At 45.1% G+C, this 18,692-nt stretch overlaps 1 protein-coding gene across 1 annotated transcript in view; it reads left to right on the top strand.

Moving 5' to 3' along the window:
* Positions 1-18,692, top strand: part of LOC124261445 (DNA-directed RNA polymerase I subunit RPA2-like) — a 60,369-nt gene that overhangs the window by 26,943 nt on the left and 14,734 nt on the right. The window contains 10 exon segments of the mRNA XM_046695763.1: positions 1,222-1,306; positions 3,380-3,498; positions 4,736-4,871; positions 6,514-6,587; positions 7,283-7,489; positions 8,005-8,202; positions 9,783-9,890; positions 11,961-12,137; positions 13,618-13,701; positions 14,964-15,018. Of these exon segments, the coding sequence (XP_046551719.1) occupies positions 1,222-1,306; positions 3,380-3,498; positions 4,736-4,871; positions 6,514-6,587; positions 7,283-7,489; positions 8,005-8,202; positions 9,783-9,890; positions 11,961-12,137; positions 13,618-13,701; positions 14,964-15,018 (1,243 nt within the window).

Here is an 18,692-nt window from a genome sequence, read left to right as displayed (position 1 = left end):
GTCATGTGACTGGTTTGTGACCAGTGTGTGTCATGTGACAGGTTTGTGACCAGTGTGTGTCATGTGACAGGTTTGTGACCAGTGTGTCATGTCATGTGACCAGTGTGTGTCATGTGACAGGTTTGTGACCGGTGTGTGTCATGTGACCAGTGTGTGTCATGTGACTGGTTTGTGACCAGTGTGTGTCATGTGACTGGTTTGTTACCAGTGTGTGTCATGTGACAGGTTTGTGACCAATGTGTGTCATGTGACATGTTTGTGACCGGTGTGTGTCATGTGACTGGTTTGTTACCAGTGTGTGTCATGTGACACAGGTTTGTGACCAGTGTGTGTCATGTGACAGGTTTGTGACCAGTGTGTGTCATGTGACTTTGTTACCAGTGTGTGTCATGTGACAGGTTTGTTACCAGTGTGTGTCATGTGACAGGTTTGTGACCAGTGTGTGTCATGTGACAGGTGTGTGTCATGTGACTGGTTTGTGACCAGTGTGTGTCATGTGACTGGTTTGTGACCAGTGTGTGTCATGTGACTGGTTTGTGACCAGGTGTGTGTCATGTGACTTTGTGACAGTGTGTGTCATGTGACTGGTTTGTGACCGGTGTGTGTCATGTGACTGGTTTGTGACCGGTGTGTGTCATGTGACCAGTGTGTGTCATGTGACTGGTTTGTTACCAGTGTGTGTCATGTGACTGGTTTGTTACCAGTCTGTGCCATGTGACAGGTTTGTGACCAGTGTGTGTCATGTGACAGGTTTGTGACCAGTGTGTGTCATGTGACAGGTTTGTGACCAGTGTGTTTCATGTGACAGGTTTGTGACCAGAATGTGTCATGTGACAGATGTGACCAGTGTGTGTCATGTGACAGGTTTGAGCAGTGTGTGTCATGTGACAGGTGTGACCAGTGTGTGACGTGTCACAGGTTTGCGACTGATGTGTGAAGTATATATGGCTGGCTTTCCTTTGTAACAGTTATGTGACTAACATTGCAGATGTGTGACTGATGTTTAGGATATGTGACTGACATGGGGGGGATATGTGACTAATGTCACAGATATGTGACATACGTGGAGGATGTGTACCTGACATGGTGCATATGTTACTGATGTTTAGGATATGCAATTGACATGGAACATATGTGATGAATAGTAAGGATGTGTGATATACCTGACAAGAATGATGTGTGATAGATACCAAACTGATATGGGATTGATGTGTGTTGCAGGAGAAGATGAATGACTTCCTCATGAGGGTGAAGTTGGTGATACAGAAGGCTGCTGAAGCAGTGGATGACTTTGAGCTCACACCTGGTGAGTGGGGCACATTCAGGACTAGTGTGGGTCTCGGTGTAGGTGTGGGATATGGGTCCAGTGTAGGTGTGGGATATGGGTCGTGTGTAGGTGGGGGATATGGGTCGTGTGTAGGTGTGGGATATGGGTCTCAGTGTAAGTGTGGGATATGGGTCTCAGTGTAGGTGTGGGATATGGGTCTCAGTGTGGGTGTGGGATATGGGTCTTGGTGTGGGATATGGGTCTCAGTGTAGGTGTGGGATATGGATCCAGTGTAGGTGTTGGATATGGGTCTCAGTGTGGGATATGGGTCTCAGTGTAGGTGTGGGATATGGGTCTCAGTGTAGGTGTGGGATATGGGTCTCAGTGTAGGTGTGGGATATGGGTCTCGGTGTAGGTGTGGGATATGGGTCCAGTGTAGGTGTGGGATATGGGTCGTGTGTGGGTGTGGGATATGGGTCGTGTGTAGGTGTGGGATATGGGTCTCAGTGTAAGTGTGGGATATGGGTCTCAGTGTAGGTGTGGGATATGGGTCTCAGTGTGGGTGTGGGATATGGGTCTCAGTGTAGGTGTGGGATATGGGTCCAGTGTAGGTGTGGGATATGGGTCTCAGTGTGGGATATGGGTCTCAGTGTAGGTGTGGGATATGGGTCTCAGTGTAGGTGTGGGATATGGGTCTCAGTATGGGATATGGTCTCAGTGTAGGTGTGGGATATGGGTCTCAGTGTAGGTGTGGGATATGGGTCTCAGTATGGGATATGGTCTCAGTGTAGGTGTGGGATATGGGTCTCAGTGTAGGTGTGGGATATGGTCTCAGTGTAGGTGTGGGATATGGGTCTCAGTGTAGGTGTGGGATATGGGTCTCAGTGTAGGTGTGGGATATGGGTCTCAGTGTAGGTGTGGGATATGGGTCTCAGTGTGGGATATGGGTCTCAGTGTAGGTATGGGATATGGGTGTGGGTGTAGGTCCAGTGTGGGATATGGGACTCAGTGTAGGTGTGGGATATGAGTCCAGTGTAGGTGTGGGATATGGGTCTCAGTGTGGGATATGGGTCTCAGTGTAGGTGTGGGATATGGGTCCAGTGAAGGTGTGGGATATGGGTCCAGTGTAAGTGTGGGATATGGGTCCAGTGTAGGTGTGAGATATGGGTCTCAGTGTGGGATATGGGTCTCAGTGTAGGTGTGAGATATGGGTCTCAGTGTGGGATATGGGTCTCAGTGTAGGTGTGAGATATTGGTCTCAGTGTAGGATATGGGTCTCAGTGTAGGTTTGAGATATGGGTCTCAGTGTGGGGTATGGGTCTCAGTGTAGGTGTGAGATATGGGTCTCAGTGTAGGATATGGGTCTCAGTGTAGGATATGGGTCTCAGTGTAGGTGTGATATATGGGTCTCGGTGTGGGATATAGGTCTCAGTGTAGGTGTGGTATATGGGTCTCAGTGTAGGTGTGAGATATGGGTCTTGGCATGGGATATGGGTCTCAGTGTAGGTGTGGGATATGGGTCTCAGTGTAGGTGTGAGATATGGGTCTCAGTGTGGGATATGGGTCTCAGTGTAGGTGTGGGATATGGGTCTCAGTGTAGGTGTGGGATATGGGTCTCAGTGTAGGTGTGGGATATGGGTCTCAGTGTGGGATATGGGTCTCAGTGTAGGTGTGGGATATGGGTCACAGTGTAGGTGTGGGATATGGGTCTCAGTGTAGGTGTGGGATATGGGTCTCAGTGTAGGTGTGAGATATGGGTCTCAGAGTGGGATATGGGTCTCAGTGTAGTTGTGGGATATGGGTCCAGTGTAGGTGTGGGATATGGGTCTCAGTGTGGGATATGGGTCTTGGTGTAGGTGTGGGATATGGGTCTCAGTGAAGGTGTGGAATATGGGTCTCGACGTAGGTGTTTGGATATGGGTCTCATTGTTGATGTGATATATTGATCTTGGAAATAGGGACATAATGCATGGTCTAATAGCTAGTTGTCTGAGCCTTGTGAATGTAGAAACAAATGATTCTTTAAAAGTATCCTTTATCATGTTAAAATTGAATAATCTCTCATAATTGTACTGTTTCCATGGTAACACTAACATAATGAATGTATTTCAGCTGCCTTTCAGCGTGCACTGTCACAGTCAGGTGGAGACAAGTGTGAAGTGACGAGGAGTGTACAGTATCTCCTGTCCACTGGAAACCTGACATCTCGATCTGGTCTGGGACTCATGCAGGTATGGGGGTCAGGGTATGGACTCATTCAGGTGTGGGGGTGAGGGCGTGAGACATGCAGGTATGGGGGTCAGGATATGGGACTCATGCAGGTATGGGGGTCAGGGTATGGACTCATGCAGGTATGGGGGTCAGGGTATGGACTCATGCAGGTATGGGGGTCAGGGTATGAACTCATGCAGGTTTGGGGGTCAGGGTATGAACTCATGCAGGTTTGGGGGTCAGGGTGTGGGACTCATGCAGGTATGGGGTCAGGAAATGGGAGTCATACAGGTCTGGGGGACAGGATGTGAAAGTCATGCAGCCATGGGGGTCAAGGTGTATGACTCATGAAGGTGTGGGATCAGGGTAGGGGTGTCATGCAGGTATGGGATCAAGGTGTGGGTGTCATGCAGGTATGGGATCAGGGTGTAGGTGTCATGCAGGTATGGGATCAGGGTGTGGGTGTCATGCAGGTGTGGGATCAGGGTGTGGGTGTCATGCAGGTGTGGGATCAGGGTGTGGGTGTCATGCAGGTGTGGGATCCGGGTTTGGGGTGGGATCAGGTGTGGATGTCATGCAGGTGTGGGATCAGGATGTGGGTGTCTTGCAGGTGTGGTATCAGGGTTTGGGTGTCACGCAGGTGACGCATCAGGTGTGGGTGTCATGCAGGTGTGGCATCAAGGTGTGGGTGTCAGGCAGGTGTGGAATCAGGGTTTGGGTGTCATGCAGGTGTGGGATCAGGTGTGGGTGTCATGCAGGTGTGGCATCAGGGTGTGGGTGTCAGGCAGGTGTGGGATCAAGTTGTGGGTGTGGTGCAGGTCTGGGGTCTGATGTGGGTGTCATGCAGGTGTGGGATCAGGTTGTGGGTGTCATGCAGGTGGGGTGTCATGCAGGTGTGGGATCACAATGTGGTTGTCATGTAGGAGTGGGTGTCAGGGTGTGGGACTCATGCAGGTGTATAGGATGGGGTGTGTGTGTGTGTGTGTGTTTTGCAAGTGTACTGGTCACGTTTGGGTGCTTGTGCATATATGGGGATCAGTTAGTTGGGCTCATGCAAGTGTTTTAATCATTGTGTGCAGGCCTGGATGTGGGTCTCTGATGCATGTTTTGTGTTACTGTCTGGAACTGCAAGTATGAGGGGTCAGGTGTTAGGGCTTATGCAGGTTTCTGGCATCAGGGTGTGTGACTGCTGCCACTGTGTCAATGTTTACTTCCACTGACACATCAAAATAATGAGTTTCCCATGTCTCATTCCAGTATAATGGCTTCGCCATTGTGGCTGACAAACTCAACTTCTTCCGGTTCCTGTCCCACTTCCGGTGTGTCCACCGAGGAGCGGTCTTCACCACCATGAGGTCCACAGGAGTCCGCAAGCTCCGCCCCGAAGCCTGGGGTTAGTCTATTGTCAATAGTTTGGTTGTAACAGTGTCCCCAGGCTGTCATGTCTTGTCAGTGTGGATGCCTATATACCCTCAACCTCCAAACCTCAACCCACAAACCACAAACCTCAAACCTCCGCCCTCAACCCTCAACTCACAACCCTCAACTCACAAACCACAAACCTCAAACCTCCGCCCTCAACCCTCAACTCACAACCCTCAACTCACAAACCACAAACCTCAAACCCTCACCTCCCATCCCACTTGAGAAGATACAAGTTGTAATTGGTCTTCAGCAACCCAGGGTTAATATATATTTATTGTGCCCCTTGAGATGCACAGTGATATTTGACCTGAGAAGGTCCGGGTTAGAATGAACCTTCAGTAACCCATGCTTGTCGTAAGAGGCGACTAATTTCGGCTAAAACAAACTTAAAAAACCCTCTAATTTTGGTTGAGGCGACTAACGGGATCGGGTGGTCAGGCTCGGTTCCCAATTGTGCAGATTGATGCTCATGCTGTTGATCACTGGATTGTCTGGTCCAGACTCGATTATTTACAGACCGCCGCCATATAGCTGGAATATTGCTGAGTGTGGCGTAAAACTAAACTCACTCACTCACAGTGATATTCACTGTGTAAAATTCTCTACAAGAAATATGTATAACTCCTGTTTTAAATGTAGCTATTAATCTTACAATACACAACTTTTATTACTGTACCACTCCCTATGGTTTGTTAAGGACCCTTAGATAAATAATTGGACGTCTCTGGACCCATGGGATGAATAATTGTGGGTTTCAGGACTCTTGAAATAAAAAACTGGACGTTTCTTGACCATTTAAATAAATGGTTCAATGTCTTTTGAACCCTAGTTTTGTAGGCAAACACAAGTAACCCATGCTCTTCGGAGACAACTTATCGAATCAGTCATACTCCAATTTCATAAATCTATGCAGGACACTTGATTGTGTGATCCAGACTTGATTATTTACAAACCTCTGTCATGTTATTGGCTACATTATTAACACACTACTGGGTGGCTTCTCCAACTTTGGAAGGAAAGTTTACTGGCATGAGAATATCCATGGATTGGACTCATCAAGTGGTTATAACTGGATATGTTTTGCTGATTATTATGATGATAGTGAGTGAGTGAGTTTGGTTTTACGCCACTGTTAGCAATATTCCAGCAATATCATGGCGGGAGACATTTTGTCTGGAGAAACTGTAACACAAAATTGTAACCATTAGCAAATTTACCAAGAAAGATACAGATTTACCCTGGATTACAACGATTTCCTTAAGGTATTCGCTGAGAGAGGTAAATGTATGGGCTTCACACATTGTACCCATGTGGGGAATCGAACCCAGGTCTTCGGCGTGATGCGCCAACGCTTTATCCACTAGGCTACCTCACCGCCCCTATTATGATGATTTGACAAGCAGAGGAATGTGGTTTGGCTCGTCACGCCGAAGACCCGGGTTCGAATCCCCACATGGGTACAATGTGTGAAGCCCATACATTTACCTCTCTGGTGTCCCCCGCCGTGATGTTGCTGGAATATTGCTAAAAGCGGCGTAAAACCAAACTCAGTCAGTCAGTCAGAGGAATATGTTCAATCAGAATCAAATTCCATAAAATCTTTCTTTCAGGTTTCATTTGCCCTGTACACACACCAGATGGCGCTCCATGTGGCCTGATGAACCATCTCACTCATAGCTGTCAGGTTGGTGGCAGAGACGGGTCGTTGTATACGTTCTGAGATTGGGGTTGTTGTTCAGAAAGGGGAGGGGCTAGAGATGGGGGTCGTTGCAGAGGGGATGGTGGAGGATGCTAGAGATAGGGGTAGTACAGAGAGGGGTGTGGCTAGAAATGGAGTCGTAGAGAGGGGGAGCGGCTAGAGATGAGGTTGTTGTAGAGAGGGGAAGGGCTAAAGATAGGGTCGTACAGAGAGGGGTGGGGCTAGAGATGGGGTCATAGAGGGGAGGGGCTAGAGATAGGGTCATTGTAGTAAGGGGGAGGGGCAAGAGATAGGGTCGTTGTAGACAGAGAGGGGAGGGGCTAGAGATAGGGGTCATACAGAGGGGTGGGGCTAGAGATGGGGTCGTTGTAGAGAGTGGGAAGGGACTAGAGATGGGGTCGTTGTAGAGAGTGGGCAGGGACTAGAGATGGGGGTTGTTGTAGAGAGGGGAGGGGCTAGAGATGGGGGTCGTAGAGAGAGTGGTGGGACTAGAGAGCTTTTAATCTGTTTTGTTGTGGAGAGAGGTTGTAATCGGTGTGGTTGTTGAGAGAGGTTGTAAGTTGGGTGGTTGTTAAGAGGGATTGGAAGCCGTGTGATTGTTATCAATGGAAACTATGTGGTTGTTAATAGAGGTTGTAATCTGTGTTGTTGTTAAGAAGGGCTGTAAACTGTTGTTACAGGTTGTGACGGTGCAGCACAAGAAGACGCACCTCCTGACGGTGATGGAGGACGCAGGATTGTGTCGACTGGAAGACAGATCTCCAGGCACGGTGAAGGGCAGCTACCCCGTCTACTTGGATGGCATCCCTGTTGGGTACATCAGCGACAACCTTGCTAAAAACTTCTGTGATAGACTTCGCGTCATGAAAGTCAAGGGAATTGATAAGGTCAGTTACATGACCGACATGGTCGGTTTTATTACCGCAATTAGGTCGAAGCTGTCAACCCTTCTAGTCTGTCAGCCTGATCGTGCATGAATAACAGTACTGTGCTAGTTGAGATGGCTGAAGCTGTAATTGTGTTTGTGTGTGTTGTTTGTTTGTTTAACGCTACAGGAGCTGTGGAGTAGCCTAGTGGTTAAAGCATTCGCTTGTCACGCGTGAGACCCGAGTTCAATTACCCACATGGGTACAATGTGTGAAGACCATTTCTGGTGTTCCCTGCTGTGACATTGCTAAAAGCGGCATAAAAGTAAACTCAGTCGCTCACTCATTCACTTAAACGCTGCACTCAGCAATATTCCAGCAATGTGTCAGAGATCTGTAATAATCTAATGTAGTGATCAACGTCATGGGCATCGCTTTTCTCAATTGTGATAGGATGACATGTGTCAACCAAGTCAGCAAGCCTTACCACCCAATCCTGGAAGTTGCCTCTTATGACAATGGTCTCTTCTCCCTAGGTGCCGGCTATTCTGGAGATCTGCCTGGTTCCCAAGACCGAGTTTGCCAGCCAGTATCCAGCAGTCTACCTGTTCATGGGCCCCACCAGGATGATGCGGCCCGTCCTCAACCTAAGTCTGGGGATGGTGGAAATGATAGGCACGTTCGAGCAGGTCTACCTCGATATCTGCATCACGGAGGAGGAGTTCCACTCCGGGGTAAGTAGTGGCTGGTTCACCCATGGTGAGACCGCCTCTGTGGTGTAGTGGTTAGAGCGTCCGCCTGGAGAGCGGAAGGTCGTGGGTTCGATCCCCGGACGCGTCATACCAAAAGACGTTAAAATATGGTACTTGTTGGTCCCTGCCTGGTGCTCGGCATTAATGGGTACAACAAGGACTGGTCGGCTCGGAGTCAGTATAATGTGTCTGAGTGGGGTATTCATGCTTCACTGCGCCATGGTATCTCAGTGGGCTAGCACTATAACACCAGCTTCAGTCTGGGCTAGTACAAGCAGCCGCGCATACACATACACACGCATTCACGTCGACATACCGGTATGAGCAAAATATTCTCCAGCACGACGTTAAACCCAATATCACCTCACCTCACCCATGGTGAGAGTGTTGTATTAGCATTACGTGATTATGTCTACTGTCATGTTTCCAGTGACTGTCAGACCTGGGAAGATCCCGGTTAGAATTGGTCTTAGGCATCCCATGCTTGTCATAAGAGGCGGCTAGCAGGATTGGGTGGTCAGACTTGCTGACTTGTTTGACACATGCCATCGTATCCCAGCAGACCACCACCACTTAAATCGGATTAAAAATCACCGAGTGTGCAAACAACAAACAGTTTATCAGACAACTGCCTGTGTTTGTCTGCAATGAATGAAATAAGAGACTTTAGCTAGATCATACAGTTCTTTCTCATGTAAGACCCGTGAAGATCCAGTTTAGAATTAATCTTCAGTAACCCATGCTTGTCGTAAGAGGCGACTAATGGGATTGGGTTGACACATGTCATCGTATCCCAATTGCGTAGATTGATGTTCATGCTGTTGATCCCTGGATTGTCTGGTCCCGATCCGATTATTTAAAGACCGCCGCCGTATAGCTGTAATATTGCTGGGTGCGGCGTAACACTTAACTCACTCACTCTTTCTCATGGAGGATGATGTGTTCTCAGATTAGTTGTCCTATGACCAAAACAATCCTAGATTACTATCCCCCGCCACAAAGTGAAGGGGATATAGGTTTGAGCTCTGTCCGTCCGTCTGAGATGATGGTGACAAATTTTCTCAGAAACCGTTAAGGGAAACCAGATTTGATGTGTGTTTTCAGGACATGAATGCCTTGATGGAGTTCGTAAAAAGTAAACCTTGTTACAATTTGTTACAGAGATACGACCCTTGTCGTGTGTTTCTTGACTCAGTGCACAATATCCCCAATGGGGACAGATTTTCTCAGAAACCAGTATAGATAGGGAAACCAAATTTGGTATGTATTTTCAGGATATGAATGTGGTGGTGGAGTTAAACAACAGGAACCGTGTGGTGGAGGATTTTGATGACCATGTCTTCCTGTTTAAGTTCTATTAGTTATTAGAGACCTGTGTCCCTGGAAGCCACCATAGATCTATGAACTACATACATGTCAGGTTCAGTATTTGTCATCCTTCCTGATCTCTGCAAAGTACGTTTAGTCTCCCAGGCATTTCAAAACATTACAAACTAAATTTCATATTGGTGTTACGTGAGAGTTGATGACCAATGCGAGTAACCATGGTAACTGTTTCCAAGGTGACCACACATCAGGAAATTGCCCCAACCAGCATACTCAGCTTCTTGGCCAATATGACACCATTCTCCGACTTCAACCAGAGTCCCAGGAACATGTACCAGTGCCAGGTGAGTCCCAGGAACATGTACCAGTGTCAGGTGAGTCCCAGGAACATGTACCAGTGTCAGGTGAGTCCCAGGAACATGTACCAGTGTCAGGTGAGTCCCAGGAACATGTACCAGTGTCAGGTGAGTCCCAGGAACATGTACCAGTGTCAGGTGAGTCCCAGGAACATGTACCAGTGCCAGGTGAGTCCCAGGAACATGTACCAGTGTCGGGTGAGTCCCAGGAACATGTACCAGTGCCAGGTGAGTCCCAGGAACATGTACCAGTGTCAGGTGAGTCCCAGGAACATGTACCAGTGCCAGGTGAGTCCCAGGAACATGTACCAGTGCCAGGTGAGTCCCAGGAACATGTACCAGTGCCAGGTGAGTCCCAGGAACATGTACCAGTGTCAGGTGAGTCCCAGGAACATGTACCAGTGTCAGGTGAGTCCCAGGAACATGTACCAGTGTCAGGTGAGTCCAGGGAACATGTACCAGTGTCAGGTGAGTTCCAGGAACATGTACCAGTGTCAGGTGAGTCCCAGGAACATGTACCAGTGTCAGGTGAGTCCCAGGAACATGTACCAGTGTCAGGTGAGTCCCAGGAACATGTACCAGTGTCAGGTGAGTCCCAGGAACATGTACCAGTGTCAGGTGAGTCCAGGGAACATGTACCCGTTTCAGGTGAGTCCAGGGAACATGTACCAGTGTCAGGTGAGTCCAGGGAACATGTACCAGTTTCAGGTCAGGTGAGTCCCAGGAACATGTACCAGTGTCAGGTGAGTCCCAGGAACATGTACCAGTGTCAGGTGAGTCCCAGGAACATGTACCAGTGTCAGGTGAGTCCCAGGAACATGTGCCAGTGTCAGGTGAGTCCCAGGAACATGTGCCAGTGTCAGGTGAGTCCCAGGAACATGTACCAGTGTCAGGTGAGTCCCAGGAACATGTACCAGTGTCAGGTGAGTCCAGGGAACATGTACCAGTGTCAGGTGAGTCCCAGGAACATGTACCAGTGTCAGGTGAGTCCCAGGAACATGTACCAGTGTCAGGTGAGTCCCAGGAACATGTACCAGTGTCAGGTGAGTCCCAGGAACATGTACCAGTGTCAGGTGAGTCCCAGGAACATGTACCAGTGTCAGGTGAGTCCCAGGAACATGTACCAGTGTCAGGTGAGTCCCAGGAACATGTACCAGTGTCAGGTGAGTCCCAGGAACATGTACCTGTGTCAGGTGAGTCCCAGGAACATGTACCAGTGTCAGGTGAGTCCCAGGAACATGTACCAGTGTCAGGTGAGTCCAGGGAACATGTACCAGTGTCAGGTGAGTCCCAGGAACATGTACCAGTGTCAGGTGAGTCCCAGGAACATGTACCAGTGTCAGGTGAGTCCAGGGAACATGTACCAGTGTCAGGTGAGTCCCAGGAACATGTACCAGTGTCAGGTGAGTCCCAGGAACATGTACCTGTGTCAGGTGAGTCCAGGGAACATCCAGCATTCCAGTCACCTTTTGGATTCACTGATTTGAACAGATTTGGCTCTGGTGTATCTGATGAATTTGTTAGGTTCACTACGTCGAATGAAGAAGATATATATATGTATTTATACTATAAATGAACTCAAAGGGACTTCTAATGTTAGTGGAGGGCCGGGGTAGCCTAGTTATTAAAGTGTCTGCTCATCACACTGTCAAATACAACTGTCAAATACAAATGTCAGATACAGCTGTCAGATACAACAAATGTGATATAAGGGACCGTTCATAATTTATGGCTAGGGGGCGATGTTGATTTTTATGGAGAAGCACGTACAATGTGAATGACCCCACCCCAAAGTAAGTGACCCCTCAGAGTCCTGCATGTCATGTACAAAATCAATGCCCCCCCTTCCCATAAATTTTAAGCATAATTTTTAATAATATCTATTTACAAAATTGCTGACCCCCCATATTACACGTGTACAAAATTGCTTCCCCCTCCCTCTCCAGAACAAAATGGGTGACCCCTTAAAATCATCACCTACCCCCCCTAGCCATAAATTATGAACGGTCCCTAATGGTGAGATCCAACTGCCATGTAAGATGTTGTATCGTGTTCTAGATGGCAAAGCAGACGCTGGGAACCGCCTGCCACAACATCGCCCACCGCGCCGACAACAAGCTCTACCGTCTCTTGACACCACAGTCTCCACTCGTCAGGCCTAAATACTACTCTGATCTGGGTATTGATATCTACCCTCCTGGCACCAACGCTGTGATAGCTGTCATATCCTATACAGTGAGTAACGATTCCTGTCATATCCTACACTGTGAGTAGCAACACCTGTCATATCCTATACGTCAGTAGCGACACCTGTCATATCCTACACAGTGGGGTTGGTGGGGTAGCCTAATGGTTAAAGCGTTGGCTCGTCACGCCGAAGACCCGGGTTCGAATCCCCACATGGGCACAATGTGTGAAGCCCATTTCTGGTGTCCCCCACCGTGATGTTGCTGGAATATTGCTATTCCTGTCATATCCTACACAGTGAGTAGCAACACCTGTCATATCCTACACAGTGAGTAGCAACACCTGTCATATCCTATACAGTCAGTAGCAACACCTGTCATATCCTACACAGTGAGTAGCAACACCTGTCATATCCTATACAGTCAGTAGCAACACCTGTCATATCCTATACAGTCAGTAGCGACACCTGTCATATCCTTTACAGTAAGTAGAGCTATACAGCCTACATTCAATCAAAATAAGACTGGCTTAATTTAAAACCGTTGTGTAATTTTTTATACCTCATTCTTATTTTATACTTGTTTATACCTTTTTGTGATTTAGCCACTTTTTGTAATCTAGATGTTATTTGATTCCTTGGTGTAATTTATAACCTTCTGTTATTGTAATGTGATACATTAGTTTAATTTGGTATCCAAATTTAATTTGATACCTCAGTTTAATGTGATACCATAGCTTAATATGATACCTTAGTTTAATTTGACATCTTGCTGTCTTTGGAAAAGTACCTTATTTTAATGTTATACAGTGGTCTAACACACACACATAGTTCAGAGTTTTGTCCCTTGGCTGTCGCTGGAATAGTGACTGAGGTTTCAACCCTTGGTTTGTCAGTAACAACACACAAACACCCTGACTCACAGTTGGAGGAGTTGATGGTGTATATACTAGGGGTGGGCGATAATACCGGTTAACCGGTATATTGCAATTCGAACTTCGCAATGCGCAATACGATATATTGCGGTCCACTTTTTGCAAACTGATTCTCCCGATACGATCAGTAATTTTCGTGATGTATTCAAACTACTAATAGCATTTGTATTTCCTTTATATTGTTACACATTAATAGTTTTGAGAATGTTTATTGGTCATATAATTGCATTTGCCTGACTTTTAAACCATATAAATAACAAAATAGATTGTTACCATCACTCGTAGGGATAAACAAACCAAATTGGCGGATGCAGCTGCTGACGCTTTTTCTCAAGTTCCAAACTTTAGAGCGAAGTCTTCAAATTGGAAACATTTTCAATTGATCTCTTGTACAATTATGTCTGAGTCCTGACAGTGGCCAGTGGCATTGTTTCAAAAGAAAGGAAACAGTAATTTCACTACTTTAACCCATGTGTTACACTTTCACAATATATTGCAAAACATATTGCAATACACCAACACATATTACAATGTATCGCAATACGTACATTTTGGCGATACCCAACCCTAGTATATACCCACCTGATTCTTTCAGGGCTATGACATGGAAGATGCTATGATCATCAACAAGTCATCGGCAGAGAGAGGTCTGGCCCATGGCTGTATATACAAGTCTCAGGTAACTGTAACCTCAGAAAATACTCAATTGTGATTGGTCAATCAGAAGTTTCAAATCATATTAACAACCTATGATAGCTGACTCTCAATTACTATTCTTTCTTTTTTTATCAAACAGGAAAAGTGCATTCAGATTTTTAGAGGAAGGGAAGTTTAAATTGAACCTCCAACCTTGAAATGCTATTTTTTGTATCACAATGAACAACGTGACAATAGCAGACCAATGAAGATCCATGTTAGAAGTCATTACAGGCAACTAAAAGCATCACTTGGTCTGACTCGCTGACTTGCTTGACACATGTCGTCATATCCCAATTGCCAAAAGTAACAACTAACAGACATCATTACTCAGAAGTAGACCGATGAAGATCTGTGTTAGCAGTCGTAAGAGGCAACTAACAGGATCAGTTGGTCAGGCTTACTGACTCGCTTGACACATGTCATCGTATCCCAATTGCATAGATCGATACTCATGATATTGATCACTGGATTGTCTGGTCCAGGCTCGATTATTTACAGACCACTGCCACATAGCTGGATTATTGCTGAGTGTGGAGTTAAACAACAAACAAAATAAAAAAGACAATATTTGCTTGTGGTTCAGAATCATGCACAACAAAGTTTGCTGATATCCTGGATGGGGGGACAAAATATTTGTCAGTCGAGTTGGGAAATAGTTTCTTAACTCTTAGAAATTATGGGAAGGGGAAGGGGGGGTCATTGATTTTGTACATGATATGCAAGGGGGGTCTCTTATTTTGTCCTGGGGAGGTAAGGGGGGTCAGCAATTTAGTACATAAAAATATTTCATGAATGCTATTGTTGATTTTATTCATTAGTTTATTCAAATTATTTAATGATTTCCTCGAAACATCGTTACTTTGCTCTTTGACAATGTTATTGTGGATCCACTGCCGAAGCATGTTTCCGAGAATCGTTTTCAATAACATTGCGAAAAATAGTTCATAATTTTAATTCTGCAGATAATATATGATCAGTTGAAATTAAATAAGTGTTTTCAGACATTGTGAAATGTGATAGATTTAATATATGAATCATAAGTCAGGTAGGTTCCTAAAATTATGTCTCATTTTGACGTGACTACTGCCTGGCCAATTAATCGGCCACCGGTGTCTGGGGACTCATAACATTGTGGCCGATTATTCGGCCTGCGGAGTTGAATGGGTTAAAGCAACATCAAACATCATTAAATTTCTTCTCTCCTTATAAGTTAGAAGTACAATTTGTTTCTTTGTTTTTCAGTCTATTTCTCTTCAGACGGAAACAGCAACCAACACGAAGTATTCCTGCGTTCTTAGTAAGCTGACATTAAAAGTTTGAATGAAATTTATTTGAAGACATGAAACAGTTACATATTCATTCACCAACATAAACTTTCAAAAGGTCTTAAGTTATCAGGGTCAATGGGTAGCCTAATGGTTAAAGCATTCATACTGAAGACCCAGGTTCAGTTCCCCACATGGCTACAAATTACAATGTGTGAAGCCCATTTCTGGTGTCTCACGCTATGATGTTGATGAAATATTGCTGAACGCGGGGTAAAACTAAACTTACTAATATGCGGCAGTCTAACATTTCAGGCTGCTTTACCATTCCTAGAGAATAGACTTCCACTTGAAATAAAAATGCAACAGGAACTTGATAGCTTTAAATCCATTGTGAAGACTCCTTTGTTAAGGAGGACATTCATTGTCCCCAAGTGTTAACGACATCTAGTGTTTTAGTTTGTTCGGACTATTCAGGGGTTTTGAGCAGTTTCTGAGTAAACTAGGTCCCGCCTCAAACATTTATTGTCCCCAAGTGTTAACGACATCTAGTGTTTTAGTTTGTTCGGACTATTCAGGGGTTTTGAGCAGTTTCTGAGTAAACTAGGTCCCGCCTCAAACATTTATTGTCCCCAAGTGTTAACGACATCTAGTGTTTTAGTTTGTTCGGACTATTCAGGGGTTTTGAGCAGTTTCTGAGTAAACTAGGTCCCGCCTCAAACATTTATTGTCCCCAAGTGTTAACGACATCTAGTGTTTTAGTTTGTTCGGACTATTCAGGGGTTTTGAGCAGTTTCTGAGTAAACTAGGACCGCCTCAAACATTTATTGTCCCCAAGTGTTAACGGACATCTAGTGTTTTAGTTTGCTCAGACTATTCAGGGTTTTTGAGCAGTTTCCGAGTAAACTGGGTCCCGCTCAAAACATTCATTGTCCCCAAGTGTTAATGACATCTAGTGTTTTAGTTTGTTCGGACTATTCAGGGGTTTTGAGCAGTTTCTGAGTAAACTAGGTCCCCCTCAAACATTTATTGTCCCCAAGTGTTAACGACATCTAGTGTTTTAGTTTGTTCGGACTATTCAGGGTTTTGAGCAGTTTCTGAGTAAACTAGGTCCCGCCTCAAACATTCATTGTCCCCAAGTGTTAATGGACATCTAGTGTTTTAGTTTGTTCGGACTATTCAGGGTTTTTGAGCAGTTTCTGAGTAAACTAGGTCCCGTTCCTCAAACATTCATTGTCCCCAAGTGTTAACGACATCTAGTGTTTTAGTTTGTTCAGACTATTCAGGGTTTTGAGCAGTTTCTGAGTAAACTAGGTCCCGCCTCAAACATTCATTGTCCCCAAGTGTTAATGGACATCTAGTGTTTTAGTTTGTTCAGACTATTCAGGGTTTTGAGCAGTTTCTGAGTAAACTGGGCCCCGCCTCAAACATTCATTGTCCCCAAGTGTTAATGGACATCTAGTGTTTTAGTTTGCTCAGACTATTCAGGGTTTTTGAGCAGTTTCTGAGTAAACTAGGTCCCGCCTCAAACATTCATTGTCCCCAAGTGTTAACTTGACATCTAGTGTTTTAGTTTGTTCAGACTATTCAGGGTTTTGAGCAGTTTCTGAGTAAACTAGGTCCCGCCTCAAACATTCATTGTCCCCAAGTGTTAACGACATCTAGTGTTTTAGTTTGTTCAGACTATTCAGGGTTTTGAGCAGTTTCTGAGAAAACTGGGTCCCCGCCTCAAACATTCATTGTCCCCAAGTGTTAATGGACATCTAGTGTTTTAGTTTGTTCAGACTATTCAGGGTTTTGAGCAGTTTCTGAGTAAACTGGGCCCCGCCTCAAACATTTATTGTCCCCAAGTGTTAATGGACATCTAGTGTTTTAGTTTGTTCGGACTATTCAGGGGTTTTGAGCAGTTTCTGAGTAAACTAGGTCCCGCCCTCAAACATTCATTGTCCCCAAGTGTTAACGACATCTAGTGTTTTAGTTTGTTCGGACTATTCAGGGGTTTTGAGCAGTTTCTGAGTAAACTAGGTCCCGCCTCAAACATTCATTGTCCCCAAGTGTTAACGACATCTAGTGTTTTAGTTTGTTCGGACTATTCAGGGGTTTTGAGCAGTTTCTGAGTAAACTAGGACCGCCTCAAACATTTATTGTCCCCAAGTGTTAACGGACATCTAGTGTTTTAGTTTGCTCAGACTATTCAGGGTTTTTGAGCAGTTTCCGAGTAAACTGGGCCCCATTCCTCAAAGCGATGGTAGCGCTATGACAGCCGTAAGTCGATGTTAAAGTATGGGAGTTACCATGATCTTATCGCTACGATGGCTTTTAGGAACGGGGCCCTCTTTATTAGCTGGTGAACTTGGCCCCATTATTTTATTCTGTTTGTTGAAATGCAAACAAATTGTTCAGTTATCCAATCAACTGCCCATTCTCCGGCCCAGAGTTCCACGTGGCAAACATAGTACCTCTGCCACAGCAGTCTCCATGTGAGGATTCGTCACATCTTACACCACCTTTTCAATATATTGTACTGTTTCATATTTAATGAGTCTGCACATGTAATTAAACATATTAACCACATAAGGGATCGTTCATAATTTATGGCTAGGGGGTGGTGATGATGATTTTAAGGGGGGTCACTCATTTTATTCTGGATAGGTGTGTGTTGGAGCAATTTTGTACAAATGTACTAGGGTGGGGTCACCAATTTTGTACACAAAAATAAGAAACAAATATGATTATAAATTACAAAAGGGGGGGGGGGGGCATGGATATTGTACATGACATGCAAGGGGTGGTCACATATTTTGTACATAATATTTAGTGTTGGCATTCACATTGTACATGCTTTTCTATGAAAATCATCATCACCTTCCCCAAGCCCCTACCCCCCTTCCCCCACCCATAAATTATGAACGGACCCTAAGAGTAAAGGTATGGTAGTCCCCAACCATTGGATGTGGTGTCCATACGAGTAGGAATGACATCCTGTGCTGAGTCTGAGTATGATAAAAGCTGCGTTGTGGGATTTCTGACAGTGGTACATGTCTCTCATTAGGTCTGTGTATTGGCAAATAAACTGTATTGCAATATATTGTGATTCAGGTACCCGTGTTGCGATACGTATTGCGATATATTGGGAACCTAAGTGTTTGACAGTCAGTGATACTAATTGTACATGTCGATCCTATTTTCTACATTATGAGTCCCTAATCGGACAAAAACCTATGTGGACAAAAGCCCCCTTAGGACAAAACTCCCCACCATGTTGGACAAAAAACCCAAAAGCTCCTAATGAATAATAAAGATTGTTTATTATTCAAATATTTTATTTATCCGATATGACATACAATATGAGCACCTATGAGCACTAGCATAAACTGGGTTCATCACAATTTGAACACTAATTTTCCTCTCATCACCTTCCTGGCTTAACTTGACACCACCCCTATTATTCTTCAACTTGACACCACCCCTATTATTCTTCAATACCTCCATGCTGGAATGCTACTGCCTGCTTAGTTTATGGAGCATATATTTATACCAGTTGTAATATGACAGTGAGTTGAGATACTTAATAATGTGTCCATATCTAAATACTAAGTTAAACATTTAATACTCTTGAAGTCAGTTAATCTTCATCAATAATGAAGCTTCATCCTTAATAATGTTTACAAACGAAATATTAAGTTGATTATTGAAGCCTGTTAAT

The sequence above is a fragment of the Haliotis rubra genome, unplaced genomic scaffold (genome assembly GCF_003918875.1).
Source record: "Haliotis rubra isolate DU_JTF1 unplaced genomic scaffold, ASM391887v1 Scf1194, whole genome shotgun sequence".
NCBI lineage: Eukaryota > Metazoa > Mollusca > Gastropoda > Lepetellida > Haliotidae > Haliotis > Haliotis rubra.
The sequence above is the reverse complement of the archived record's forward strand: the minus strand, read 5'-3'. Positions and strand labels throughout refer to the sequence as shown.